Source organism: Orbicella franksi, chromosome 11 (genome assembly GCF_964199315.1).
Source record: "Orbicella franksi chromosome 11, jaOrbFran1.1, whole genome shotgun sequence".
NCBI classification, from domain to species: domain Eukaryota; kingdom Metazoa; phylum Cnidaria; class Anthozoa; order Scleractinia; family Merulinidae; genus Orbicella; species Orbicella franksi.
The window spans coordinates 3867272-3894834 of record NC_138155.1 but is presented as its reverse complement, the minus strand read 5'-3'; the positions used below and the strand labels follow the sequence as shown (position 1 = coordinate 3894834).

General features: G+C 39.6%; 4 protein-coding genes across 11 annotated transcripts in view; all 4 read left to right on the top strand.

Moving 5' to 3' along the window:
- Window positions 1-1045: 1045 nt before the first annotated feature.
- Window positions 1046-3487, top strand: LOC145460584 (uncharacterized). Its single transcript, XM_081445445.1, has 3 exons — window positions 1046-1699; window positions 2001-2102; window positions 2798-3487. Exons 1-3 carry the CDS (start codon window positions 1618-1620, stop codon window positions 3079-3081), a joined length of 468 nt encoding a protein of 155 aa, XP_081301571.1. The 5' UTR covers window positions 1046-1617; the 3' UTR covers window positions 3082-3487.
- A 927-nt stretch (window positions 3488-4414) lies between these two features.
- LOC145460560 (proton myo-inositol cotransporter-like) lies at window positions 4415-12509 on the top strand. The gene is made up of 5 exons (XM_081445409.1): window positions 4415-5666; window positions 6975-7134; window positions 7958-8166; window positions 8630-8753; window positions 9582-12509. Exons 1-5 carry the CDS (start codon window positions 5087-5089, stop codon window positions 10366-10368), a joined length of 1860 nt encoding a protein of 619 aa, XP_081301535.1. The 5' UTR covers window positions 4415-5086; the 3' UTR covers window positions 10369-12509.
- Window positions 12510-12528: 19 nt separating this feature from the next.
- Window positions 12529-23991, top strand: LOC145460555 (DNA replication licensing factor mcm2-like). The gene is made up of 20 exons (XM_081445403.1): window positions 12529-12587; window positions 13195-13367; window positions 13914-14083; window positions 14319-14410; window positions 14683-14857; window positions 15299-15408; window positions 15696-15805; window positions 16178-16385; window positions 16725-16859; window positions 17301-17492; window positions 17841-17934; window positions 18728-18978; window positions 19080-19169; window positions 19581-19655; window positions 19821-19895; window positions 20170-20268; window positions 20977-21126; window positions 21765-21947; window positions 22697-22852; window positions 23485-23991. The coding sequence occupies exons 1-20, from the start codon at window positions 12582-12584 to the stop codon at window positions 23593-23595; spliced, it is 2655 nt and encodes an 884-aa protein (XP_081301529.1). The 5' UTR covers window positions 12529-12581; the 3' UTR covers window positions 23596-23991.
- Window positions 23992-24613: 622 nt separating this feature from the next.
- Window positions 24614-27563, top strand: part of LOC145460548 (E3 ubiquitin-protein ligase HUWE1-like) — a 41627-nt gene continuing 38677 nt past the window's right edge. For 7 of the 8 annotated variants that reach the window (XM_081445390.1, XM_081445392.1, XM_081445391.1 and 4 more), the window contains exons 1-2: window positions 24615-25566; window positions 25749-25847. In XM_081445390.1, coding sequence (XP_081301516.1) covers window positions 25522-25566; window positions 25749-25847 — 144 coding nt within the window. In that variant the 5' untranslated portion in view covers window positions 24615-25521. Of the gene's footprint in view, window positions 25567-25748; window positions 25848-27563 lie in introns of all 8 variants that reach the window. The other variant, XM_081445394.1, reaches the window with a different exon arrangement.

Genomic DNA, 27563 nt, shown 5'->3' with positions numbered 1-27563 from the left:
TCGACGTCAATGAAGGTTCTGGCTCCTAAACCAAATGCCTGGCGCATAAATTTGTTGAATACATCTTTTTCAAGTTAACCGCCTGTTACTATTTCGATTCTCCACGATAAATGGATATATATTGAACATAAAATGATTATTTCGGGATTTTATTTGAGATTAGCGGTAACTCTATTCAAGTAATGCGAAACTCGTTTTCTTAAAATGCTTAACAATGACACATCATTGAAGCTTAATGAATTTAAGATGAATTTAAGTGGCATAAAAACGAGCTATTTTTCCATAAACTGCGTTAATATTTTAAGAGAAGAACTGCTTCTGGGTTACGTAACTGCTTTGTTTTGCAGACAGTGACATTTTGTGACAGCAAAACCCCTTGGTTCAACAAAAAAATTTACAGCTCATCTCGAAAACCAACCATGGATTTTGCCTTCTTAACAAGTCTGACATTTTTTTAACGCCAATAGTGGTCGATGCATGCTGGACATTCGGAGATAAAGAGTACTTAAAGGAACCGAGATAGTTTTCATATAGACAACACGAAAAAAACCAGCCGTGGCCGTTTGTAATCAAACCACCACAATTACATAACAAGTAAAATTGTGCGATGTATAACAAATGGATCTGTTTTCATTCATATTTAGAAATCGGATCTGTCTGAAAGATTTTAGTTTTACTCAACTGATTAAACTGTTCATAAATGAAAAGATATATGGAAATATTTAGTAGTATATACAACGGTTAAATTGGTTTAGCAGTCAAAGTGATTGTCAATTTTTTCAATATTTAACTTCGTAAAATATACGAAGGAAACTGAGTAAAGGTAACCAAATTAAAACGTCTGTTATTTTTCTTAAATAATATGAAAATAAATTGTGTATTCATATTGATCTCCCGCCAATCAACATTTATGAGGATTCAATATTTTATCCACTTTCAAATATACTTCCTTGAAATTTGAATTATCAATTCCTCGAGAAAAAAAAAAGCTGAGGAACAGGGCCATCTGTGTCGACTGGTTTTATAAAAAATCGCAAGCCTCAAAGCGCATGAAATTAACAATATCGCGCGATTACTTGCCTTTGATTCGTAACGAAAGCCGAGTCTATTACTGTTGTCTCCAGACCTCCTCCGCGTTGCTTTCCAGGTCGCCATCTTGGAAAGCAGCCCCGAAACCCTGGGAACGATTCCTCTCTGTAATGTCTTTATAAAGTCGCCTATTGCAAATTTGTGCCACGTTTGATTAATTTATAATCAGAGATACTTCCAATCTGTTGTTTTGTTGTTTTATGATCTTCTTGGCACACCACACGGTATACATTGCATTTGATCGGAAGCAAAAGGAAAAAAAAAACTTAAATAACCGAGAAGGCAGGCGTGCAAGTTTGTCGATACCTCTTATTGATGCTAAACTGTCAGCCAATAAGTGAACAAGAACTGTCACGGTGATTGTAAAGCTAACTGGAGGATAACAACACTGGTGTAACAGAAAATGTGACTACCTTTACTCCGAAAATTTAACTTAACACAATCCATGGACTGTAAAATTATCGCCAAGGCTCGACATTTGTTTTTATCGGAGAACCGTGGAATTTATTTTAAAAATTGGAAATTAGGATGCATCAACAAACGGAAACAGTGAAACGATTTCACAGCAAACCACAATGGCAACAAATCCTCGCTGTCTGTACCTTTCTAGGTAAGAGTTGAACCAAGAAAGGTGAGGTAAAAATAGTAATTTACCTTTTAAAATTAAATTTTTGTTTCAACTTGAGTGGGTCCTCTAACTGACTAGAACCGCCTCAATCGGTTAAAATCTGGTTTGTTCAATTCGGGTTCAAATGACGAACTGGAATAAATATTTAATAATGCGTGGACATCTTCCAATCTCTGGCGGCAGGTATTTATATGTTATGGTAGCTGAGCTTTCTTTTTTATTGGCAGACTTAGTAGAAATATCCAAAACAAAAATTCACCAAAGTGTTCCTGCTCATTTCCAGGCTTCACTCTAGCCGTATGGTACAATTTATGGAATAAAGGATCACGGACTCCCCTGGAGGGACCCGTTTCATCTTCTCTGGTTCATGAACAGAGAGGGGAAGGTGAGTAGGGAATAAATTCCTATGATCTCCGCCCCTCCCTGGAATGGAGCTTAATATTCCTTGAATTAGGCAAACTGGTAACTGAGTTACGACCAGTTTCCTTCTCTGAAATGAATCCGCATAACTTGTCTGTTTACTGCACAAAAAATTGGTACTTGCAAAGACCGGATTGTTCTCACATTGAGCTCACAAAACGGGAAATCTGGGACTCTGCAAGACGGCAAGATTAAAGTCTCTTTCGAGACTGAGACAGAAGCTGTTTTATAGATCGAGACTCCGTAGATACCGTGTCGAGTCGCAAAGAAATTTCCAGACGTGCAGCCAAAGCGCGTATTTTTTTAAAATACCGGATTCGCCACCCTGCAAAAACACTAGCCAGGAGGACTTGCGTAGGATTCTTTTACTCTTAGCTAGAGGCATTTAAAATAGGTTACAACGAATTGTTGAGGCAACTTTGCAAAAATGCCTTGGCATGCATAACCTGTGTTGAAAGAGCACCACATTCTTTGAGAATAGCAATCATCGTGCAGTTATCCGTCGCTCAGTAGTTCTCGCCGCAAATAGCTGGGCGAACAACTTCAATAAAAAGCTAAATTTTCATATAAACACTGCTGTTTAAGCAATGATTCATCATGATGGTCTATTTTGTTCACTGGCAATTCTTTTAAAGTCCCTCCATCGGGTATTTTTAATAGGAGTGTACATGACGCTGAAACTGAAATGCTTCTTCTGTGATTCTGAAGACTTTGGTCCAGCGTGGGAAACTCTTACCCAGGACCACGCCTGTCAAGACAGCATCTTTTCAACTTGCTTTATGAACCAGACTCTCCCGGGCAGGCAGACGACGGAAGTCATTGATCTTATTAGAAGTTGCAAGCAGAACTGCGTGTGTTCTGATGATGAAGGATGGTGCTTGACTGCGGAGTGTGGACGTCAGCTGAGGTGCTGCTGGGGACAAGCGTATTGTGAAGAAGAATAGAACTTAACAAGATTAGATTGTTAAAATTTATGTTCCCTTTCTTCTACAACGTAATGAATCGTGATTTGACTTATGCGAGAATTGATCAGGATTCACTCAGTAGAACATAAATCACGTACAGCAACACCTAAAGAACTTTTGCACTCTGTGTTCGTCATGACTTATTTGTGTACAAAGGATCTTAGAATCTCGGTTCGTAGAAAGACCATCGAAAACTTTTTCGCTTACGTACAAAGAGATTGTGTATTGAAGTGGATGAACGTAGACAAAGTACGATTCTGCTTCATAAAAATATGAAAAGCAAAACAAACAAAAAACTCCACACACATCAGCAAAGCGCTACAGACTGAGATTGACCTCCCATACTGCAAATAATTGAAGACAAACGACCTCAAAGTTTAATGCTCTAGGCTGTAAATTAAAGATTAGTTTTCAGATACACTGTTTTTCTGCGTCAGGAAAAGGGTGCGAACAAGTGAAACTTGGTTGATTACCAAATTGAGGTTACCATGGGAACATTACCAAACCGCACGCCGGACTGAATTTAGAAAGAAGGGCAGACGCTTTGAGCGTTGATCGGCCTAGGCTTTTTGAAAGGTTAAAATTTGTTCAGGCCAAGAACCAACGCCTGAAACGTCATCCTCCAAATTCACTACTTGTGGTGTAGGCGAAGACCATACACGACGGTAAAAGAAGAGATTGTGTGGCATTGGGAACCGCCCCTCCTTTCTCAGTCCGTCACGCGTGGTGCACACGCACACACGCGTAGCCTTCGTTTGGCTGGATACAAACAGTAAGCGAGTTATGTGTTTAGTTAGTGGAAGCAAGGCTGATTACTACACAACGACACGATAGGGTCCAAACTGGAAGCCAAGAATTGCAACCGTGGACAACTGTCTCGACCTGGTTGGGTCTCATCAGATCAACACTGTGTTGCAGTACACAAATAGATTCCATGTTGCCGTGCGTCACGGACGGCAACATGGAATCTATTTTTTTTTCCACAATTGCTACTAATCTTGCAATCTGATTAGCTAATATGCCGTTGTCGATAAGAGTCCAGACAACCCTGCTGGCGTCAATGTGTCGTGCGATGCCGTTTTCAGCTCGCGCTCTGAAAAAAAAATTGACGTTGATATTGTGGTAAAAAAGCAAATTGGAATGTAGTTTAGTGTGATCTGTACTCTTATCGACAACGATACACGTCATAAACAGTGGTCAAAGAGAGTACAGACCACGCTAAACCACATTCGATTTGTTACGTTTTACATAATAAAGAAACAAACTCTTCACTTTTGGAAAAAAAAAAAAAACCGAAAAGAGTGATTGGTTCAGGGAAATCACGCCACTGTCACACTTGACTCGAGCGTCGCTTGTCTGGAAAGGAAAACTTATAGCGAAAGCAGAATTGAATGGCGAAATCAACCAGTCTCATACAAAATGCTTGAGATGTGAAGTCAGTTTTTGTCATCAGAGCACCCTTGTGGGCCGAAAAAACCTTCAGGAACGTTACTTTGAATAATGCAAGAGTTGAAAAAGCCACTCGGAAAACTTGCGGTTGGGGTCAACATCGACACAGGCGTTGGAAGTCATAAGTTCGATTCGAGCGTTAAATGAAAGGAGTGTTAGTGACGGTGGAAATTTGTGTCCTCTGTGGTCGGTGATTATCAAGTGTATTTGACATAGTGTCGGAGACAATTTCTAGCTGTGATACAGACGGCCGTGAGCTGTAGTGAGCTCGCTGCTGTGCCCTGGAACGGACCGGAACATTCGCGCTGGAAAGCAAGGTTATGTGTTTATTGCAATGTTTCTTTCAAATCCAAATGTTTGTGGATCGGCCAACGTCACATGCACAACTCGTGACTGTGAACATTTGGCAAAATTCGGAATATTATTTTGATGTCATTTTTAGGAGAATGCAGACGGACATAATTCAAATTTTAATTATTCACAAGCTTTAATTCTGTTGACAATATTGGAAGGGAAATAGAGCAGACAAATTTGGATGGGTGAAACGAAAACGATGAAGTCCGTCTTTCCAAAAGGTCGAAGTTCGGTCCGGTTGGATATATTTTCTCTTTCCAGTCTCACTCGGTCCAAAGGAATGAAGGAAGACATGGTTGATCGTTCTCTAGTTCTTCACGTTGATCAAACAGGAGACGTAATGGATGTAAACATTGATCAAGCCCCATCCGATGACAAGGAAAGCGAGGAACAAGCCTTGATACAAACCTCGCATCTTGAATCGAAACAAACAACTCCATTATATGTTTATTTCTTAACTGTTTTTGCCGCCATCGGTGGATTTCTGTTTGGGTACGACACTGGAGTGATTTCCGGCGCCATGATTCTGATCAAACAGGAGTTTGATTTGTCTTCTTTCTGGCAAGAACTAATTGTTAGCGTAACCATCGGTGCAGCCATACTTGGTGCTTTATTAGGAGGGTTTCTGAATCAACGGCTTGGCAGAAAGCCTCTCCTTGTCGCTTCAGCCATGGTTTTCACAGTTGGAGCTGTGGTGATGGGGGTTGCTCATTCGAGAGAGATTCTTCTCGTTGGAAGGCTCACTGTGGGCATTGGAATAGGTAAATTTAATCAAGTATTGAAGTTCTATGAGTTTATTGGTAATTATAATAGAAAGATGAGTTAGTATTTCCATCAGTGATCGCGATTTGTGGCTTTAATTTTAGTCGTGGTTGAGCTCCCCAAAATTAAGGGCTAGCTCAGAATATGCAAATATTCACTCAGATGTAAATATATCAATAAAATCGTAAATAATGTGTTTGCACACAGTTACTTTTACTTTTTTTTGCGACCTTGTTAATAAATGTCTTTAAAACCCGCAGATGATTGAAGAAGATCTCTCCAATTTGTAAGCAATGCATCCACGACTCTCCTTTAATTTTACTATCACGCGATGTATCGCAGGGGTTCGGCCGCATTCAGAGCTCTGAAAATATTGAAATTCACTTCATACAGCTTTTTGCTGGAACAATAAGTGTAACTTTTACAAGGATTGTTTCTGGTCACTTCAAATGCCGTAAGGTTAGTTTTCCCTAGCATACAAGCACAAGCATAAAACAACATTCATTTGAGGTTAGTAATGAAAAAATATGGAGTGATTTGCACAATGCGGTTTAGGTGACATTAGATCCTTTTTTGATTTAAATTAAACTGGGCTAAGTTTACAGAGAAAGTAAAGAATATGACAGACTTTCAAAATTTTGAATTAAAATGATTACATATTTGCCAAATTAGTTTTTTTTTATGATAATGTGTAACAGCTGATTTTTAAAGGACTATTTACTGAAAGCTTATAGAAACCATGGCAACACATATGACATCATGCAAATATGTAAAATTCAGCTCAATATAGCCTCATGAGGAGATCCATAATGTTTACATCCTTGATACGAACCAAAATTTGTTTAATATCTTTTGTCATATTTCTATACATTTGCTTCCAGAAAGTTTCCAAACCCACCTCAAGAGGGTTATTGGAAATTCCCAGGGGGGAAGGGGGTCCAAAAGCCAAAATTTACAAAGGAAAGTATGAAACTAAACTGAAATTTTTAGAGGGGAGATCAAACCAAACAACTCTCCCCCCCCCCCTCCCCCATGGGAGGGGTATGGATGTTTTCTGGAACAACACATCAACCAAATGTATGAATATGAAATCCTACAAAATAAATTATGCCATGAATTTTTCTCATCCAAGATAGAGTTAGTTAGCATGTCAGAGTCTGGCTTTTCTATCATTGAGTCAAAATATATGTCATACTACTGCCATCGTGGCTGTTTAAGGTTGGATAACACTACATGTATCAATTGAGTGGATAGCATAATCCACAGGTGACAGTGCACCTTAAATTACCAATTTTGATTATATGCAGGTGGGGCTTCTGTTACTGTCCCAGTTTATATTGCGGAAACAGCACCGTCAACCATCAGAGGGCGCCTAGTCACTACCAACAATCTTTTTATTACTGGTGGGCAGTTTGTTGCTGCAGTTGTTGATGGCCTCTTCAGCTCATACAAAAAGAATGGATGGAGGTACTATTATCATTGACTTGCAGTTCTTTAGTTACATTTTACTTTGTTTTAGTGACAACCTGCCATGGTGTAGGGTATATTGACCAAGTTTACTGGCTCTCCTATTGTTGATTATTGAGGACCTGGTTTCATTGACCAGATCTTACAATCAACTTGGAAACTTGCATAAAAGATGATTTTTGTGTGATAGAAAAGGCAGAGTTTCTTCTAAAGCAATACTTTGACTGTTATTGAAGATTCTGGTGCCTTAAGTTTGTTTTGATATATGTACAAGTGAAAGCAGCCATCAAATCACTAAAGGTAGATGTCTTGTCATGAGTAATATCTGTGGAGAAATAAGTTATGCATATCACTTCCACTTGTGACCCAATAGGCCATTTCCCAGTTGCCGTTTGCCTTTTGCCTCTATGTCAAAATTAGTCTGCAAATCAAACTCAATTTAGACTCAATTTGAAGCAAAGGCTCAAGGTAACTTGGAAATGGCCTATTACACAAAAAATAAGTCTGTCTAAAATTTGATGTTGACTAGCTAAATAGCAAAATTTTTGACAATTTAGTATTAGGCCATAATCTTGCTGGGTTTAACCTTGTTTGAAGGAAAACAATGTCCAGAGAACCTGAAATACGCTTTTAGGGCTACCAGCGGAGACCAAACAGGGTGTGTTTTCTATGGGCACCTAACCTCCACATGTGACAAATGTTCTTAATTTGATCCATGTCACTACAAAAGTGGAGGGCTTGATCAAGTTACAGGCTTAAAACCTCACTCAAAGCCTTCTCCATCCCCTAGGAGATGTTGTAATCATTGTTTTCTTTTTGCTAGATACATGCTTGGCTTAGCTGCTGTTCCATCCATTGTGATGGTCTTTGGTTGTCTGGTCCTACCAGAAAGTCCTCGCTGGCTTGTTAGTAGAGGCTACTCTGAACGAGCTAAGAAAGTGCTTGTGAAACTACGAGGCACTGTGAATGTGGGTTCAGAACTTGATGCCATGAAAAATGTTTGTGATGAGGAAAAATCGCTGCATAAGAGCAGTAAGTGTGTTGGATCGGCAATGTTCTGTTTATTATGCTGTTTGAGTCTGTGGATGAAACCCTAGTGTGTGACCATTCAAATGAAAGCTATTGAGCATTGTTTTCATGTGGTACTGTTTATTATGCTGTACAAGGTGGTTCTAACTTTTAAGTCTGTAGATGGAACCCTAGTGTGTGACCATTCAAATGAAAGCTATTGAGCAGTACTTTCATGTGGTACTGTTAATTATGCTGTGCAAGGTGGTTCTAACTGTTAAGTCTTTAGATGAAACCCTAGTGTGTGAGGATTCACATGAAAGCTATTGAGCAGTACTTTCTTGTGGTACTGTTTATTATGCTGAACAAGATGGCTCTAGCTTCTGATATGTGACTATTAAAATGAAAGAAAAATTAAATGCTGAATTTGGATTATCTTCGGATTGAATGCATTGACAAAGTTATCCAACCGTATCCTTTTTTCCAGAATCTTGTTCATTTACTCAAAGCGTAGTGTATGAAGTGTTGACAACTTCAGCGACAAGGAAAGCTTTGTTGGTTGGCTGCATGCTGCAGGCGATACAACAGCTGTCTGGGATTAACACTGTTATGTAAGTAAATTTATGGGCACGACTTACGGGTTCTTTTGCCTTTGTGACAAACCATCATGACAGTTTAAATATAGCCTCACACACACATCCACTCGATGAAAAATTCTGGGTTGAATTTCCGAAAATTTCCAAGAATGAATGGTACAGCACTTCCCAGAATTTCTGGAAAAGCGGACAACCTCTCGAGGTATACCCAAATTTGTGAAAATTTCTTACCGAGAATTTCCACTCCATTTGATTTTCCTCTCGGAATTTCCCGAATTTGCGATTGAATGGTTCACTTTTCGGAAAGTCAACAATTTTCGGATTTCCTGGAAAATTTCCGTGGAAATTTTCGTACCATTTGACCTTTTTCAAAATTTTTGGAATTTTTAGTCGAATGGAAAGCAACCCTGGATAAACTAATTGTAGGGGAAAAAAGTGGACAGATGGAATTCTCCAGGTTGAATTTCAGTTATCTCTCAGCAGAAAAAGACATGAACGCCTAGTAACCTGAATTTGCGATTGAATGGTTCACTTTTCGGAAAGTCAACAATTTTCGGATTTCCTGGAAAATTTCCGTGGAAACTTTCGTACCATTTGTCCTTCTTTCAAAATTTTTGGAATTTTTAGTCGAATGGAAAGCAACCCTGGATAAACTAATTGTAGGGAAAAAAAGTGGACAGACGGAGTTTTCCAGGTTGAATTTCTCAGCAGGAAAAGACATGAACTTAGGCTAATTTAATCTTAAGCTATTGTCTTGATGTACCTTGAAATTCTCGTAACTAACAGGAAGAGAAATGCGGAGCTAGGTAAGGAGAATTAATCTTTGGAGCTTTCTGTCACTAGGTACTACAGTGCCACCATCATACAGATGTCCGGAATCCAGGGTTATCAGCTCGCTATCTGGTTAGCGGCCCTGGTTGCATTTGGAAACTTTGCTTTTACCATCGTAGGAGTGTGTCTGGTGGAGAGAATGGGACGGCGTAAACTGTTGCTCGGTAGCCTGGCAGGAGTCACATTCAGCCTGTTTCTTCTTGGAGGTGCCTTTTACATGGCGAAGCGCAACGACGCCTCCATATCCGTACACGAGACGGCGCCTTTCTACATCAAAAACAGTTGTCCCAGCTCTGGTTTCTGTTTAGACTGCTTGGAAGATAAATGCGGATTTTGCTTCATGAAAGATGCCACGAACAACCCTGTCAAAGGCTCTTGTATTCCTTTCAATTCTTCCAGTGATAACAGTGCGGCATACGGTAGATGCAGCAAAAAAGATCACTCTACGACTTGGTCATATGCGGCGTGTCCTTATAAGTACGCCTGGTTAGCTATAGTCGCTTTAGTACTTTATATAGCAGCGTTTGCCCCAGGGATGGGACCAATGCCGTGGACGATAAACTCGGAGATTTACCCCCTGTGGGCCCGTAGTACAGGGAATGCTCTCGCTACTGCTACAAACTGGACTTGTAATCTCGTGATTTCTATGACATTTCTCACGCTGACCGAGTGGATCACTCGCTTTGGAGCGTTTTGGCTTTACGGGGGAATTTCGTTTTGTGGCTGGCTGTTTTTCTTCATATATCTTCCGGAGACGAAAGGGAAATCCCTGGAGGAACTCGAGCATTTATTTTTGTAGGGAGGTGATTGTCTAACAACCATTGTCTTTTTTGTCAAACTTTATTTTTGTATTTGAACAACAATGAGGTGACTTTTAAGAGACAAACAAGCGAACGAATGAAATTTTATTCAGTCATTATGGCTCCTGGTGTAGTGCAACCGGCAGATCTAGAGGACCGAGAAGTGGTCTCGCCTCTCCAGTTACAGGGCCCGCTGCTGTAACAAAGCGCTCGAAGTCACACTCGCGCGCGAAATCTCGCCCTACGTAGGCTAGAGTAAAACTAAAACTTAGCAATCAAATTGGCAAGAGTCTATTTAAACAAAAACCTCGACTCGTTCATTCGTACAATGCTTCATACCATCAATTATCATAGAGTTTGTTTCAACGCTGATTTAGCCAGCGGCATCAGACTCATAATAATAAAATATTATTGCTCGCAGCACGCTCTCAGCACAAAAATATTCCTCCCCATTTTCTGCGGAGCTGGTTGCGACTCGCGAACGCTAAGAATATTGCAAGAAGATCCCTTAATTATAGGACATATTCGTACGGGTAATCGATATGGTGACGAGATAAATTAGGAGATAATTTGCGCGCCTTTTGGTAAAATTTTAATAATTTTCTACGCCTTTAGGCGAGGGAAATTATTGGAATTTTGACAAAGCGTAAGTGATTTTTTTCCCTTAATTTTGCGAGTATAGGCTTTTGACTTCTTAGTCAAGAAACCTCTCGCCAAACGTTACCATGGCAATTTTATAATTTCACATGTGAAATTATAAACTAAAGTTACCCATGATATTAATTAAGTATTCAACTCAATTGGGGCAAATTAAAGTTATAAATCGTAATATCAATCTTGCTTTTGATCTCTGTTTGTCTCGTGTCCGCTACAATAACGACGCTACGCCAGTGTCCTTTTCTATCAGAGGGCTGTTTAGTACCCGTACACCACTTGTTTTTTTAGATGGTGTAAACCTTTATTTAGTCACTGAAAAAAGTAACATTCAATACAATTACAACAATTAAAATTTAACAGCTAACAAAAAGAACTATTACGCATAATCTACGAATTAGAGCAATCTATAAACACTCACGAGAATCAAGCAAAAATTGTGCCACATATGTATAAAGAGGAAGACATTGAAACCAAAACTCGCTGGAATCGCTGTGAAACGGCCTAAAACGCTACGGAAAGGAAAAGTCGAAATAAGTCATTTGTAATGAATTTCGATTCTTTTAAATATTTCGAATTGTTATTAACGATCATTACACTTTCATACAAAGTGTTAACTGTTACGCTGTGTTGCGCAACTGAATATTCACGGCTCCCAAGGAGCTTGCGAGACCTGTGGTTGAATTGTTTGAACAACTGGGGCCCGTTTCTCGAAAGACCCGGTACATTATCTAGCCCGGTATTTACGGGAGCTTTCGAGAAACAGCCTCCTGCTGGGCACAAGATTATTAAGGCAGCAGTACATATACTGTGCCGGAGAAATTTGAAAACGCAGGTTTGTTTCTCTTGTTAGGCCTACCGCCCAATCTAAAACGCTCTTAAAACCAGAGGAATTTGAAAACGCCGACTTTGATTGATCCGTGACCAGAGTGGACTCATCGGTTCTTTTGACGCACCATGATCCGAGTGATCTTGGATCACTGATCCTGATCCAGATCACCCCAAAGGAACGCACCGTTAGTATGGACGGAAATATTTTGAAAACGAGGCACGCAAACAATGGCGTCACGATAATATCTCGTGATTTCCCCGACCGAGTTTTTGTCAACCACAAATCCAAAATGCCTGATGACTGTTGCGTTTTTTAATTCCACCGGCGTAGTGTGGACGGAAAACATTTGATCCGCTTATAGAGTGAAACCTCCGTTTTCAAATGCCTCGACCTCCGCCGTGGTGTGGAGGGGGTCAAAGACCCCCAGAGACCCCAGACGGACAAAAATTTTGTGAAGGCAGAGGCGATCCAATATTTTTTATTTCAGTGATTTAGATCGAGGGCTTCCTGGGTAGGGCTTCCTGGCCTTTTGGAAAGAAGCGTTCTCGACATACATGTCGTCGCCAATGTACAGCTAATGTGGTCAATCAGTTCCGCGTGCAAGTTGCGTGACAACTATAGAGTTTGTCACATATCTGTCAGCTGATCGCTTCGGCCTATTACGGTACCCACTTGAAAAACGCGGGAAAATTGTGTCACGTGAACAGATCAGCCGACGAAGACAGCATGGCGGTAAGTTGTTCGATGTGTTGTGGAAGAAATGGCCGTTACTTTGATAATGTAAAACCTTTCTACTTAGTTAGGGAGTTATTCTTCATATCTTTCACAGTAATTATCTATTTCATGCAGGGTTTTAGCTGCTTGATCGTCGTTGTTGAAGCAAAATTACCTTCGGCTTCGCTTCGTCCGATGCATGCATTCGCCTTTCAGAAAATGTTATTCGATCGAATTTTAAACTGAAGGCCAACTTGATTTCTTGGAGATTTAAGTTTTAAGTTTAAGTTTAAGTTTAGCTAAGAGATTCTATCCATGCTACCGAAGTTGTGTCGTTTTAAACACGACCTGCGTTTCGTGGTTATCAGGCTTTGTCTGAAATGTACAATTTTTTCTCGAGTCAGTTTGATCGGAAAATTTGTACAGCTTTGAGAATTGGTTAAAATGTCTAACTCCACTTTTGTTTTTTTAAAACAAAACAAGGTTGCCAGGTCGTGATAAGAAGGAGCTCATCATCGTCTCGATTTTGATGAAACCAAATTCTTCCAAGGGAAACATATAGAAAATTTACCAGAGCAGCGAGGAGAGTTTTGACATTGATCAGGATATTTCTCTTTCTGTGCAGGAATCCTCAAGTAGTCTAGGTGTACCCAGCAGCCCTCAGCGGACAGATGGCCTCACATCAAGTCCAGGAAGGGATCTGCCACCGTTTGAAGATGAAACTGATGCAGTCCTTGGTAATGATGATGTGGCAGAGGAGGAAGAAGGTGAAGAGTTGTTTGGCGACAGGATGGAACAGTAAGCTGTGCAAGACTGTTTTGTTATTTTACGCGGCAAAATTTGCAGTAGTGGTATTGTTGGGTCTATTCAAGATGTGTTTTTAAGAAAATTACGTGTAGTTTTACAAAATAGCCATACCTCTCCCATGGAAGGGATTTTTTTCTAAGATCCCCCACCCTTCTGGAAATTCCAATTAAGCTTCATACATTTCTGTCAATTTTTCGTTCTCACAGATAACCCCATCCTCAGGAAATTCCAATCCGTTCTGTTGGGGTGGGGGGGGGGGGGAGCTGGGGGTGGGGGAAGTACACACAATCTGTTGTAGTACTGCAGATGTTATGAATCAGATATATTTTCACTCTCCTGATTGACACAAGTTGATGAAGGAATTAAATCAAGCTGACAAATTGTGGCATAGAACCAGGTCTAAACAGATCAGCCAACTGATTAGGGACACAAACTGTAATATGTGTAATTCTGCCCTTAGTCAGCTATCCTTCAGATTCAACAAGATCGCAGATATCAGACAACTGTTAAAAATTAAGTCACCGTTCTGATCTGCAGAGATTACCGTCCAATCCCAGCACTCGATGTGTATGACCCCGCTGCATTAGATGATGAAGACTTTGATGAAATGGCACCAGAGGCACGGCAGGACGCTGAGCGGCTCATGAGAAAGAGAGACAGAGAAGAGGCAGCTGCCAGAGGACGACTTCACCGGGGACTTCTTTATGGTAAAGACAAGATAATTTGTTTTGTTTTGCTTTTTTTTTTTTACAATGAGAGGGAAGTGTATTGTTCATTAAGTCATAAAGCAACTGAAGAAGTTAAAAAGCCTAGAATGTTATTTTAGATTTCAGTGGATTCAAACTTTTAAACCTTGACCTCTTGTATAAATGCAAATGAGCCTGTATTGTGGTGGTCATGTGGTAACCTTTAATGTCAGGTTTCAATCTATTTTTTGTTAAGATGAAACTGATGAGGAAGACGAGGAGCAACCAAGACGTCGGCGTAGGCTTGCGGAAAGAGCAGCTGATGGAGATATGCAAGATGAGGATGAAGTATGATAGAGGGATTAAATTTAGAATATATCTTAGTCGGATAAGAAAGTAACTACAACTTGCAGTCTTGAAAAAAATTCCTGAATTTCAAATAAGAGCTGCCACTAAAGTGTGTTTAAGTTCTTGGTGTTTTCAAACATAGTCTTGAAAATTTGTTGGATAAATTTTCATGAGGGGAGAGAAGTAGTGGAATCTTAGATTGGCTCAAATTTGTTAAAAAAGAACCCAGAAATGTTGACTTTCCTTTAATAATATTATTTATCTCTCTGTAGCTTATTGAAAGTATTGAAAACCTGGAGGACATGAAAGGACATTCTGTGCGGGAGTGGGTGTCCATGCAGGCACCTCGCCTGGAAATCAAGAACAGGTTTAAACAGTTCCTTCGTTCATTTGTTGATGATCAAGGAAAAAGCGTTTACAGGGAGAAAATTTCACAGATGTGCGAAGGTAAGCATTAAGATTCCACTAAAACCTATTGTATCCTTTGAAATAAATGCAGCATATACTATGAGCTCAAGAAAAGCCAGTAAATTACAATATTTAGAGGTGAAGCCACTTCAGCCTTAGCTTGTTTTAATGGGGGTCTTCTATCCTGGTCAAATTGGAATTTGGAGATGCTGAGTATTGTGCAGGGAGGAAAACCGGAGAACCCAGAGAAAAACCCTCAGAGCAAGGCAAGAACCAACAACAAATTCAGCTCAACACACATATTGCACTGGGCCGGAATCAAATCCAGACCACATTGATGTGAGGCGGGTCCTAACAATGCACCATCCTTACTCCTACTTTGCTTAATAATTGTTAGTGCTCAGTACTTATACATGCTTGGTTTCTCTTACATTTGACATCAAAATATTATATTGTTGTTTATTTTTCTCTTTTATGCAGCAAACAAACAAAGCCTTGTTGTTGATTATAACATACTGGCCAACGAGCAACAGGTTTTAGCTTATTTCCTCCCAGAAGCTCCATCAGAAGTCCTGCAGATCTTTGATGAGGTAACTGACATTTCCATCAATGCATATAAATGGTTTTTTTTTTCTTGAGGTTGTTCAGAAGGATGGATGGGAGCAGTAAATTTCAGTCATAGGAGATGTTATGGTTCTAAAATATTTACTAACATGAAGTGATGTTTTGGTCAGAAACTTAACTCACATTTTTTATTTGGTTATTTGTCACTTTTCAATATTCAAGGGAACAGGAAAGTCAGTTCCAAACATGGCCAAGCATAGAAAAATGTACATCACGAAAATCTGGTCTTTGAACATACATTTTGAATTTTCAGGGTGCAAAAGAAGTGGTACTGGCAATGTTTCCAAACTATGACCGAATCACTAGTGATATTCATGTGCGAATTGCTGACTTGCCCCTCATGGAGGAACTGAGGTCTTTAAGGTAACCTTGTAAACCTTTGGCTGTTATTTGCTTGAATTTGTTGGTGCTGCAGTGGTAAATGTTCTAATGGTTGGCATGCTTGTCTCCAGGTTGGTAGGTCCAGTTTTAAACCCTGGTTTAGGACACATTGTCATATTTTCCTTGTGGGGAAGATTCTGTCACACTATACTTTGTTTCCTCTCTCTATCCAAGTGTATAAATAGGAACTGGCTAATTTAATGCTGGGCTATCCCTGCGATGGACAAACATCCCGTCAATGGGAGATACTGGAAATAATAAGCAGCAGCTAGAATTCTACTAGGCTAAGAATGTATACTTTCCTTACCTTCTTTCACTCTTGAACAAACTTGAAATTTGTGTTCTTCTCTACAGGCAATTACATGTGAACCAACTCATACGGACTTGTGGAGTTGTAACAAGTAGCACAGGCATTCTTCCGCAGCTCAGTATGGTGAAGTATGACTGTCAAAAATGCTCGTTTATCCTGGGACCATTCTTTCAGTCGCCCAATCAGGAAGTAAAGCCAGGGTCTTGTCCAGAGTGTCAGTCCCGAGGACCTTTTGAAATAAACATGGACCAGGTATGATTCAGAGCCGCTAATTGTACTTAGTTGTTGACTAATATATACGCTGAATTTAGAGGCATGTTGACTTAATGGTTAGCATGTGCTGGTTCCAGAACAAGGTAGTAGTCTTGGTTCAAGCCCTAGCTAAGACATGTTGCTCTTACCGTGGCTCTCTTCACCCAGATGTATAAATGGGTACCGGCTTGGGTGTAACCCTGCGCTGGACTAGGATTCCATTCAGAGGGAATAGAAACACTGTCTTGTAGTTGCTACATGCTACTGCTTCATGAAACAGGGATAAACTCTGGCAGTGTGGTACACTTTAACCTGAACTTCCTCATTCCATTCCAACAGACCATATATCAGAACTTCCAAAAAATCAAAATTCAAGAAAGTCCTAGTAAAGTTGCTGCAGGCAGACTTCCACGATACAAAGATGTGATTCTTACTGGTGATCTTGTCGACAGCTGCAAACCAGGAGATGAAATTGTAAGTACTGACCCCAATGAACTTGTTAATGAAGTAACATGACTGTGTTATTTTCGAGAAATTTGTAGATCATGTCAATATTAGTTATGATGATGATGATGTTGATGACAATAATGATGACAATGACGATGATCATGAAAATGGTGATGACGATGACAATGCTAATAACAGTGGCAGTGACTATGACCAACATGGCCTTTGCCAAGCAATGATCATTATGATGGTAACAGAACAAGGGAGAGAACAGGAAGGCTACTGGACAGCGTTATTTGTTACCCAAATCAACTAATTTTTATAATAAGCTCTTGTACCACCATGATGTCTGGGACATGATCTTTGATTTAAAATATTCTTAAATATGGCATTAATTCATCAATGAATTAATAATATTGGTAAATCAATTATATTTTAAATTTATTGTTTATTTATTAATTTCCTCAGGAGTTGACAGGTATTTACAGAATCAATTATGACACAAGCCTGAACCGTTCTAATGGCTTTCCAGTATTCGCTACTGTGATTGAAGCCAATTTCATCACCAAACAGGATGACAAACTAGCTGTGACAAGTTTGACAGACGAGGATATCAAGGCAATCATTGATTTATCAAAAGATGAGAAAATTGGTGAAAAGGTAAATTAATATTGATGTACTACACTAATGTGCCAGCACAGGACCATCTTTCTAGCAGATCTTGCTGAGTTTTAGGCAGGAAGTTGATATTCACTGTTGACAATGTCTTGCTGTTCTTTGAGTGGTAATAAATTTAATTACATGGGGGCTAATGTCAAGTGGAGATACCAAATAATGAAATTAAGTTAAAACTATCATGTGATACGTTTTCATTGTTAGTAACTCCTCACCATTTTTATAGTCAGACAAATACTGGTTTCTAGCATGTATATTGATTCCTTTTAGGTAATTTGATGTCAAGTAATGTTGCATGCTTCCATCTTATTTCTTTTTACTCGGATTTTGCAGATTATAAATAGTATTGCGCCATCCATATATGGTCATGAAGACATCAAGAGAGCAATAGCTCTGGCTATGTTTGGTGGTGTGGCCAAAGATCCAGGTGGGAATAATTTATGATATTTACTCAAAGGAGCTCAGTCACGGTTTGCACATTTTGAAAAGTTTAGCCAAAATTTTTCAAATTCGTTGTTTGCAATCCGTGTCAATCTTTGCCATCCTTGACCCTCCTTTTTCCTTTATGGTTTATTATTATCTCTTTGATGTTTTTCTATCTTAGTAAACTATTATTTTCGGGTTTCCTTCCATTCAAAGGAGATTTTGTACGTGGCCAAAAAAAAAAAAAAAAAAAAAAAACGCTGTGACTGAGCTCCTTTAATTTATGTTTAAAGTGGGAAGACACTCAGTGACAAGCTGCTGCAAAACGAAATGAGGACAAGTCGCAGCGACAACTTGGTTCATGTGACATAGAGCAAAAATCTCTGTCTCTTGTTAGAGTTTACTTCATTTCATTTAATTTCCATTCTCTCTGTATACTGGCGTGTCCAGCAAGAGACAAAAAGAGTGGATCTAAATGTTGTGTGCTACAATGAGTTTGTTTCATTAAGTGGTATTGACATTGTCTTAGACCTGGATCTCCATGTTTTGTGATTGTGTAGTTTCAGAAAATATCCATACTTACCCCAAGGAAGGGCGACAGACATTCCAAGGACCTGGGTGGGGTTGAAAGCAAAAATTTTCAAAGGGAAGCATGAAGCTAAACCAGAATTTCCAGGGGGATGCAGGGGGGGGGGGGGGTAGTTCAAACTAGACAAAAACCTCTGTGGGAGGGGTTTGGATATTTTCCTAAACAACACAATGCTTATTTCTGTGTATTTTTGTCAACTATGTTGCAGGTGGAAAGCACAAACTTCGTGGCGACATCAACATCCTGTTGTGCGGTGACCCAGGAACAGCCAAGTCCCAGTTTCTAAAGTATGTCGAGAAGGCTGCTCAGAGAGCTGTGTTTACAACTGGCCAGGGTGCGTCAGCTGTTGGATTGACTGCGTATGTTCAGAGACACCCAGTCACTAAAGAGTGGACACTTGAGGCTGGTGCACTGGTTCTGGCGGACAAAGGTGTCTGTTTGATTGACGAGTTTGACAAAGTGAGTTCTAATTTAATATGTGTCTTAGGCTGAAATACTAAGTTCTCATCTATATAAAATTATGGACAATTTCTAAATTAAATTTATCTTCCTGAATTTAGATGAATGATGCAGATCGCACAAGTATTCATGAAGCCATGGAACAACAAAGCATCTCGATTTCCAAAGCTGGGATTGTTACCTCATTACAGGTGAATATGTTGTATCAAAGTTATTAACTGGAAACAATGACTCACTCATTCAGATGAGCAGTGAGCACACACTTTCGATCAAGACCAAGAGAATGCAAACAAATAAAAACTTACAATATTCAGAGATGACTCTGCATCAGGCTTAGCTGGTTTTCATGCCAGTCTTTTATCTTAGTCAAATTGGAATGTGGAGATGTTGGTTTTTGTGGAAGAAGCAAGGCGAGAACAAACAATAAACTCAACCCACATATGGCACCGGGCTGGAATTGAACCCAGGCCACATTGGTGGGAGATGAATGCTCTCACCACTGCGCCATCCCTGCTCCAACAAAATGTTCTTTTGAAGATTCACGGTTCATCTTCTTATATGTGTATGACGCACTGACAATGTTGTTCTCTAATATTTTGCAGGCACGATGTAGTATCTTGGCTGCGGCTAATCCAATTGGTGGGCGATATGACCCATCATTGACTTTTGCCGAAAATGTAAGTGTCACTCAAATGTCTGCCACGCATTGTGCTGGTAATGTAATGAGGAAATAGGTGTTCATTAGTGTTGGTTATTGAAGGGATGAATTAACGTGATACTAGCTAATTAGCTTTTTTTTTTCCACACAATGTTCTCAAAATCAATCTTGTGTTGACTTGCAGGTTGATCTCACTGAACCCATCTTATCACGGTTTGACATTCTCTGTGTGGTTAAAGACACAGTAGATCCAGTGCAGGTAAAGAACTTACTGTCACAAAATTTCACCAATAATTGGGTCACGAAAGTCAGGGTTTGAAAAAAGTGCTGTTTGGTCGTTTGGGACAAGCCCAATGGGCAAGAGCCCAAGCCCTGTTATTCAACACTGTTGTAAGAACTGGCCTATGTTGAATCCAGGAACACCTACACCTGCACCTAAACACTCTGGACTGGATAAGCATTATCTTTTCATTTCAGATTATTTTTTATTAGCCTTTAAACGAGCCAGAATTTTTATGCTGTGAAATTTGCAGGATGAAATGCTGGCCAGGTTTGTTGTCAACAGCCATGTTAAGCACCACCCTAATGCTGTGAACAACAAGGATGATGATGATGATGATGACTTTCAGCAGGTGGGAATGCACTAATAAATAGCTCAAATGCCGTACTTAAAGATTGCATGGTTTTTGTTAAGAATTCGCTTTGTAGAAAATTGTAATTAAACCGAGGAATATAGTTACTAGTAACTGTTTACTAAGGTAGAAAAACACCAAAGAAGTAAACAAGAATGGCTAAAATTGGAGAAGATTAGGACAGGTAATGTTATTCATGAATCGGGCAAATTTCAAAGTTTAGCAAAACTGCATCTGTGCCAGTTGTCTTGATGATCAGAAAAACACCAAAGAAGAAGACACGGATGGCTAAAACTGGGGACGAGTTGGACAGAAAATGTTGTTCTTGGAACACAAAGTAATCCAAGTTTAGCAAAAGTGCATTTATGCCAATTGTCTTGATCAGCCAAAGTTGGGCAGCATTTTAACTCATCAGACCCATAGTGTGGGAAAAAAAAATGGCAAATTGTTGTGCTGTTAGGTATTACTCTTCACCCAAACAATTTCATCTGCTTTCCATGCTTTACACTGAAAGAAAAAGATCTCGCACTGTCTACTTCGAGAGAGAGACTAGTTCAACCCAAAGCTCTACAATAGACAGACTGCAGTACTGTAATTACTGACTTGGAAGACCTAATCAAATAGTCCAGTGTAAAAAGTGCTGTGCACGCATTGCTTGCCTATGATTTAGGATCATTTCCAAGACGTTTCTTGTGACTCTTTCCATAGAATGCTTTGCAACCCGGTGTGGAAACCATTCCTCAAGAAATGCTGAAGAAGTACGTCATATATGCCCGTGAGAAAATCCACCCCAAACTGCACAATATGGACCAGGATAAGATAGCTAAAATGTTTGCCGAGCTCAGAAAAGAGTCAATGGTGAGAACATTATCTGGACTTTATTTTTTCGTGGAGTTGTATTTATTTATCAGGCGGGATTGTATTGAAATAAACAGGGGCTAAAGAAAACAAATTTTCCGACTTACACCTCGGGTAAGCGGGTACAAGTCCCACTGTGGGGCCCGTGTCTCGAAAGCCCCGGAAACTTTTCGGGCCCGGAAAGCCATAGCAAAATCTCGAACCTTACGATTACAGAGCTGTTTTATTCACGTATTCTTAATATGAACAGAGGCTCCCTTCATACAAGAAGTTTCAGGCGTAGACACTTCTCCGTTTTTAGATACAGATGAACTAAAAATGGCTTTACGGGCCCGAAGAGTTTCCGGGGCTTTTGAGAAACGGGCCCCTGGTCACTTAGCTGTAGTTGTGTCTCTAGACCCTAGCTCAGATCCTCAGTCATACTTGTAAATAGCCAACTGGTCTGCCTCTCACCAGTTGGGATTTTAAGGCTGTTATGTTTAGTTGATATATTTATTTCTGTCCGTTTAAGTGGTATGCCTGCGAACTAAACTAGCTAGGTGCAGCTAAGCGCATTGACCACTGTAAACAACGACATTTGAACTTTTTCGTTAACATTGAGTACGTGCATCGTTATCTTATTTTTAAAATCTTTACAGGCCACTGGCTCCATTCCCATCACTGTTCGACATATCGAGTCCATGATCCGAATGGCCGAGGCCCACGCGAAGATGCACCTGCGAGAATACGTGACGGAGGATGATGTCAACATGGCGATTAGAGTCATGCTGGAGAGTTTCATTGATACTCAGAAGTTCTCTGTAATGAGAAATATGAGAAAGGTACGTACGCGAAAACTTTACAAGCAAGTCGAGTTGTTTGGTTTTTGAGAAACTGTCCAAATAGTTGTATTTACTGCCGCCCTGTCTGCACTACGTCGAAGGAATTTGACAACAGAGTTTTCGCTCTGTAAACGCCTCAAATGTTTTCCGTCCACACTACGCCGGAGAAATTTAGAACCGCAACAATCACAGGTCATTTTGGATTTGTGATTTAGGAAAACTCGGGCAGGGAAATCACAAGATTATCGTGAACTCATCGTTTTCGAAAAACGCTATTTTCAAAATGTTTTTAATCCACTTTAAAGCGCAAAGCCGTCGTTTTCAAATTCCTCCGGTGTAATTTGAAGAGCGTTTTCGTAAAGTGCCGTTTTCGGGACGGATTAGTGTGAACGGTAGGCCTAACTGTAGAAATAAAGCTGCGTTTTCAAATTCCTCCGGCGTAATGCGGCTGAGGCCTGAGCTAACAACAGACCGAAAAGATTACACATCTTTTTGTTAGTTTTCTCGTCATTTCGGCCAGTCAAAGAACAATCTAAAGCAACTACAGTTGATTGACTTTAAGCTCTGCACCGCGCAAACTAACTTGTTTTCTGATTGGCCAGGGAGCAATAAGTAAGCCATCAAAAAGATGTTGAAAAAGCTTTGACATAATACTTTTGCGAACACCTCGTGCGGTGACGGTTCGGGTGTTTTTTTTTTTTTTTTTAGTAGGAGAGTTGTAACGAACGCATTGTTTATATTTTTAACAGGCATTTTCGCAGTACTTGGCGTACCGTCGTGACAACAACGAGTTGCTGTTGTTTGTGCTGAAGCAGCTGGCCAAGGAACAAGTGACATTCTCCCGCAGTCGGTACCGCAGTGAACCTGCTGTGATTGAAATTCAGGAGGATGAATTCACGGACAGGGTAAGCTTGTGTGCATGTTTTAAAACGTTTGAAGATTTAAACGGACTATATCAAGAGGGACATTTTTACAGAAATTTATCGCCAATCGAAAAACGCGGGATTTAAACAAACAAACAAACGCGATGATTTGTTTCTCCTATGAGTCAATTTTGGCGAGAAACAAAATTGCTTTTCAATGGTAGGAAATCTCAAAATGGTAGTTTTCCGAGGTAGAAAGACGTAAAAAAAGTAACCCAGAAAGCCAAAAAGGGATATACACACGATGAAAGATGGACCCTGAAAAAATTTTGACGAGCACGCTACCTCGGTGTAGCCAGAAAGGGTTGTGAAGAACACATGGCAAATCCGAACATTTGGACCGTGATTTGGAGCGCTCTTCAGAACTTGTGCGCTTCCCCAAAACGGGACGATAGCAATCGAAAATTTTCTCGTAAATCTCCCTTAAAAGGCTCTTAGTCTGTCTACCGAATTGGAAATTATCTCCTGTAGTTTGCTTTTCCTTGTGTTCTTTGTTTTCCTATTCTCCTCATGCTAGGTCATGAAAAAGCTTTGGCTATTCTAAATCCTTTCAAGTGAACTTTGTAGACATTAGTTTAAACTTCTTGTTTTTCTTTTTACTTTCTTTTTTTCAGGCGCGGCAAATAAACATAACAAGTTTGGGATCGTTCTACGACAGCCCAATGTTCACGTCTAATCGATTTATCCACGACAAGAAACGAAAGCTCATCATTCAAACACTGTAGGCTAGGCTGCCTCTTGTTAAACAGTTCGAAACCTGTTTTAGACAATTTCAACCATTGCGTTACTGGACAATATAATTATAAGAAAGGAGTCACACCTTCTTTTTCATTGTATCAACTTGATGGCCCGTTGCGTGACTAGAAGCGAAATGTGTAACGATAGCTTGACACCCTTTTCGGTGAAGTATAGCACTCTTCGTGAGGAGGGAATGGTTATGAGAAGCTGAAAATGCTGCAGTTCAATTTTACGTACATTCCCGAACGGATGGTCCTGAAGCTTATGTTAACGTTTCTTTTTTTGCACGTGCTTTATGCATGATGTAAGTCTTGTAAATTAATAGCTTTGTTTTTGTACAGACGTGTGTATCCGTGGTATAAAATACATTTATCTTCTCAAAAGCTTGCGTATCATGATTTTGGTTATCCTCAGATGTAGTGCGTTTCTTGGGTTTGTGTTTCCTGTTCAGTACGCCGACATCCACCACGTTCTATTTTGCGCAAAGGTAATAGGACATCAGCGCGTGTTTCACTTTGGGGGAGGTGTGTGGCTGCGTGGCTTCTCTCTACATAAGTATACTATAAAAGAATCAAGTCGACAGACCCTTCCATCCTTTTTGCAAACATAGGCTGTCCCTGTGTCTTTTAAGTTCCTTGAAAAATGTGTCTAGTAGAAACTCTCCAGTTTGTTTCACCTTTTACTCTCTCCCTTATCCTATTCGTAATTTCTGTAGTTGCAATTGAAAGTTCTCGCTTCGAAGTTCGATAGCAGTGCGTGAGTGCTAACCCAATAGGTACCCTCCCCCTTGTTTTCTCGCGAACTTCTCCCAAACCAACCGATCCTCTTGGACCGGCTAAGTCCCGGGGAAATCCCGTAGGGATGTTCTTTGGAAATCATGAGATTAATCTGGGCTTAGCTCAAACTTTCTTTGACTTCTAAAAGAAACTATTGTAGAACAGATATAAACAAGTGAACACAAAATTTCTACAAGGGCTAAAGGACAATACAGAGTAACCGGATACCAGTGACTGACTGCAAAATGTGAAGAACAATAAAGTAAAGCTGACCGTACCGTACAGAAATTTGATATATATTTTCCAATATTTTGTCAAGCACGGTCTTAGTTTAGAGAATGGATTATTGAAAAAATTGCTGCGTCAGTGGTTCACTATCCTGACCATGCATCCAGGCCTTCCCATCCTCCAATAATTGCCCCGCCTCTAAAATAACAACCCACCCGTCAACACATAAGAAGCATGAGTCACGAGAAACGTATAAATAAGACCGAGGGATTATTTTCAGCTTACATTATGTAAGAACAGATCGAAGTTAATGTTATCAACAGGAAATTATAGATGAGTTCAGGATCCCGAGACGGATTGTCCGATAAAGAGATTTCTCTACTTTCGTCTCTTTTGCAAGATAATCGCGTAGCAGGCGTGAGATGGAGCGGACCGGGAGAGAAACGGGGATGAAAGCAGGGGTATTAGCCGCCCCTACCCCTTCCTCCTGTTCCCCCGCCGGGATCACTGCGGAAATTGAAACGCGAGGGCTTATGGGAGATTTCAAGCAAAAAGGCGACGAAGCCTCGTTATGAAGCTCCGCGCACGCCATTATTGTCGGCCATGTTGAATGAATCACTTCATACGTACAAAGCCAAAACGGTCGAAATTATGTGATATTTATAGCGCCGTTTGGTCTCTTTTTTCAAGGCACGACAAAACATAAACTAGAAGAGCTAGTCACCGAACACAGAGATACTCTTGCTGTTTTGTGAAGTCATCGTGGGAGCGAAACCCTCGATTTCCAAGAATCGAGAGTTTCTTTGCTGGCTAGAGAACAGAAGTTACCCCCTTATATTTAGCTCTCTGTGAAGCATTATGGTAGATTGGAGAGAGAAATAGTTTATTGATAATATCTGTCCTTGGAAAATGAAGATTGACAGAAGTAAACTGCGAAAAACGCAGTCGGACGTGGTAAGTCTCGGAGAGTAGTACCATTTCCCCTAAGTTCAGTCGGGACCAAGAACTTACTTTCATCCGATGAGAGTAAAATAATACAAAGTACATGCTAGAAGCAAGAGAAGTCGTTGCATAGATACTAACTACACTGATGCTCCTTTTTTATAAGTGCAATATTGACAAAGTTTTTTTCACAGGCTCCTGAGTGCAGGCAACTTATTCAAAGACTCAAGGAGGCGAGTGACTGCGAACTGATCTGCATACTCAAGGACATCAATACGTGGTACTACGGAAAGGTGAAAAAACAGATATTAATCCCTTGTATTTTTATAACTTTGGTATGTGTTCATCAGAATTGAAGCTGTTTAACTGAGCATTCCAAGTTTTACCCAAGACGGGGTTTTTCGACGTTAAATTATAGATTGTCGTTGGGGAAATTTATGTTTGTTCGCTTGAAATGATTACAGGAAGTGTGAAGTAATCATTTAATGACTTGCTTGTAAACAGTTCACCCTTGACTATTGCTTTTTAGAGTAAATAGCTTCACAGTAGTGGCAATAAGTTGTTTAATGACTTGAACGCAATGAAAATGTTTTGAAAATGCGTGTCCTTTTGGGGTAATTAATTGAAACATTAATAGTGATGCGGGACATTTTAAAAACAATGCATGAATAATTTGAGAACTTCTTTTTACATGAAGCTCAATAGTTATGTGATGTGTTACTGATTTAATCAAGCTCTCAGCCACGTTGGATAATCGAGGCTTCTATTTGTGGTCAAAGGGGGTATTTTTCTTGTGTTTATTTGCACCCATAAACAGGTGCACTGAAACTCTTGGGACTGGTGTCATAGGCATAAATATTGTAATCTTGTTCAATTTGAATGAAAAATTAACACCACCCCTCTCCTGTTTAAATGATGAAAATAACGGCATGTAAAAGGTTTTGGTTGTAGCGCAAGTTCACCATTGATCTGGTAGAGGGTTGGTTTTAATGTCTCCTGTAATTTCAACAAAAATTAACTGTGGTCAATTTAATCAAAAGATCTTAGCTGGATCTTTACAACTGCCACATCAGATATCAAGTTTGACAAGAGTCAATGTCTGATGTTAGTATTGCATATATTTAGACCTAGCATTAATTTATACAACTGATCTATACCTGGTGCGGTTTGAGATGGTTTAGAAAAACTAGAGCATATTAATGGGCTTTCGTTCCTTTTACTTACAAGTTGCACTCTTAGAAGCAAATTTAGGTAAAACAAAGCTAAAACTCCAAATATTTACGAAATAGGAAAAATGTACCGTGTTCCTATCATGTTACAGAAACACGAGTGGAGGTTTGGGAGAATGAGAAATGCTGTGGGATCACTAGCCAATAGGCGAGTGTTTCCCCAGTTTTCTTGAGTTCTTTCCAAACTTTAACAAGTGTTTCTATTAAACAATTAGATTATGAGCTTGAGGTTTCTATCACACATAGAAATCAAGAGCGAATAATCTAATTATTTTAGTAGAAATGTACTAGCCATTCAAAACTTTATCTAAATCCACTTTGAAAACATCAAGAAACTGGAAATGTATGTGCACCTTTTAAGAACTATTTTACAAGGTTTAGTCATAGTGTCAATGCAAGGAATAGATTTTCCTTAATCGATCTGCCGAAAATGAACCTGGAGTTTGGCTGTCAGAGTTTTTTGTTTCTAGAAGCCTCGGTTTAAAACAGTTTACTGTTGGACATGAGAAATCTGAACTCTAGGCTTTAGTTTAGGCAAAAGGCCAACAAACATTTTTATTTGTAATTCTTATTTGTATGCTTTTATTTGTTTTTCCCTTGTACTTTTGCCTTTTTAAAATTTTCAAAATTTTTGTGTTACCTTTTTAATTTTTAAAATCTTACAGGACCCTTACGATAACAGTACTATCAAGTACTGATGGGTTAATCCTGTTTAAAAATCCATTTATTATTATTATTATTATTATTATTATTATTATTATTATTACTACTATTATTATT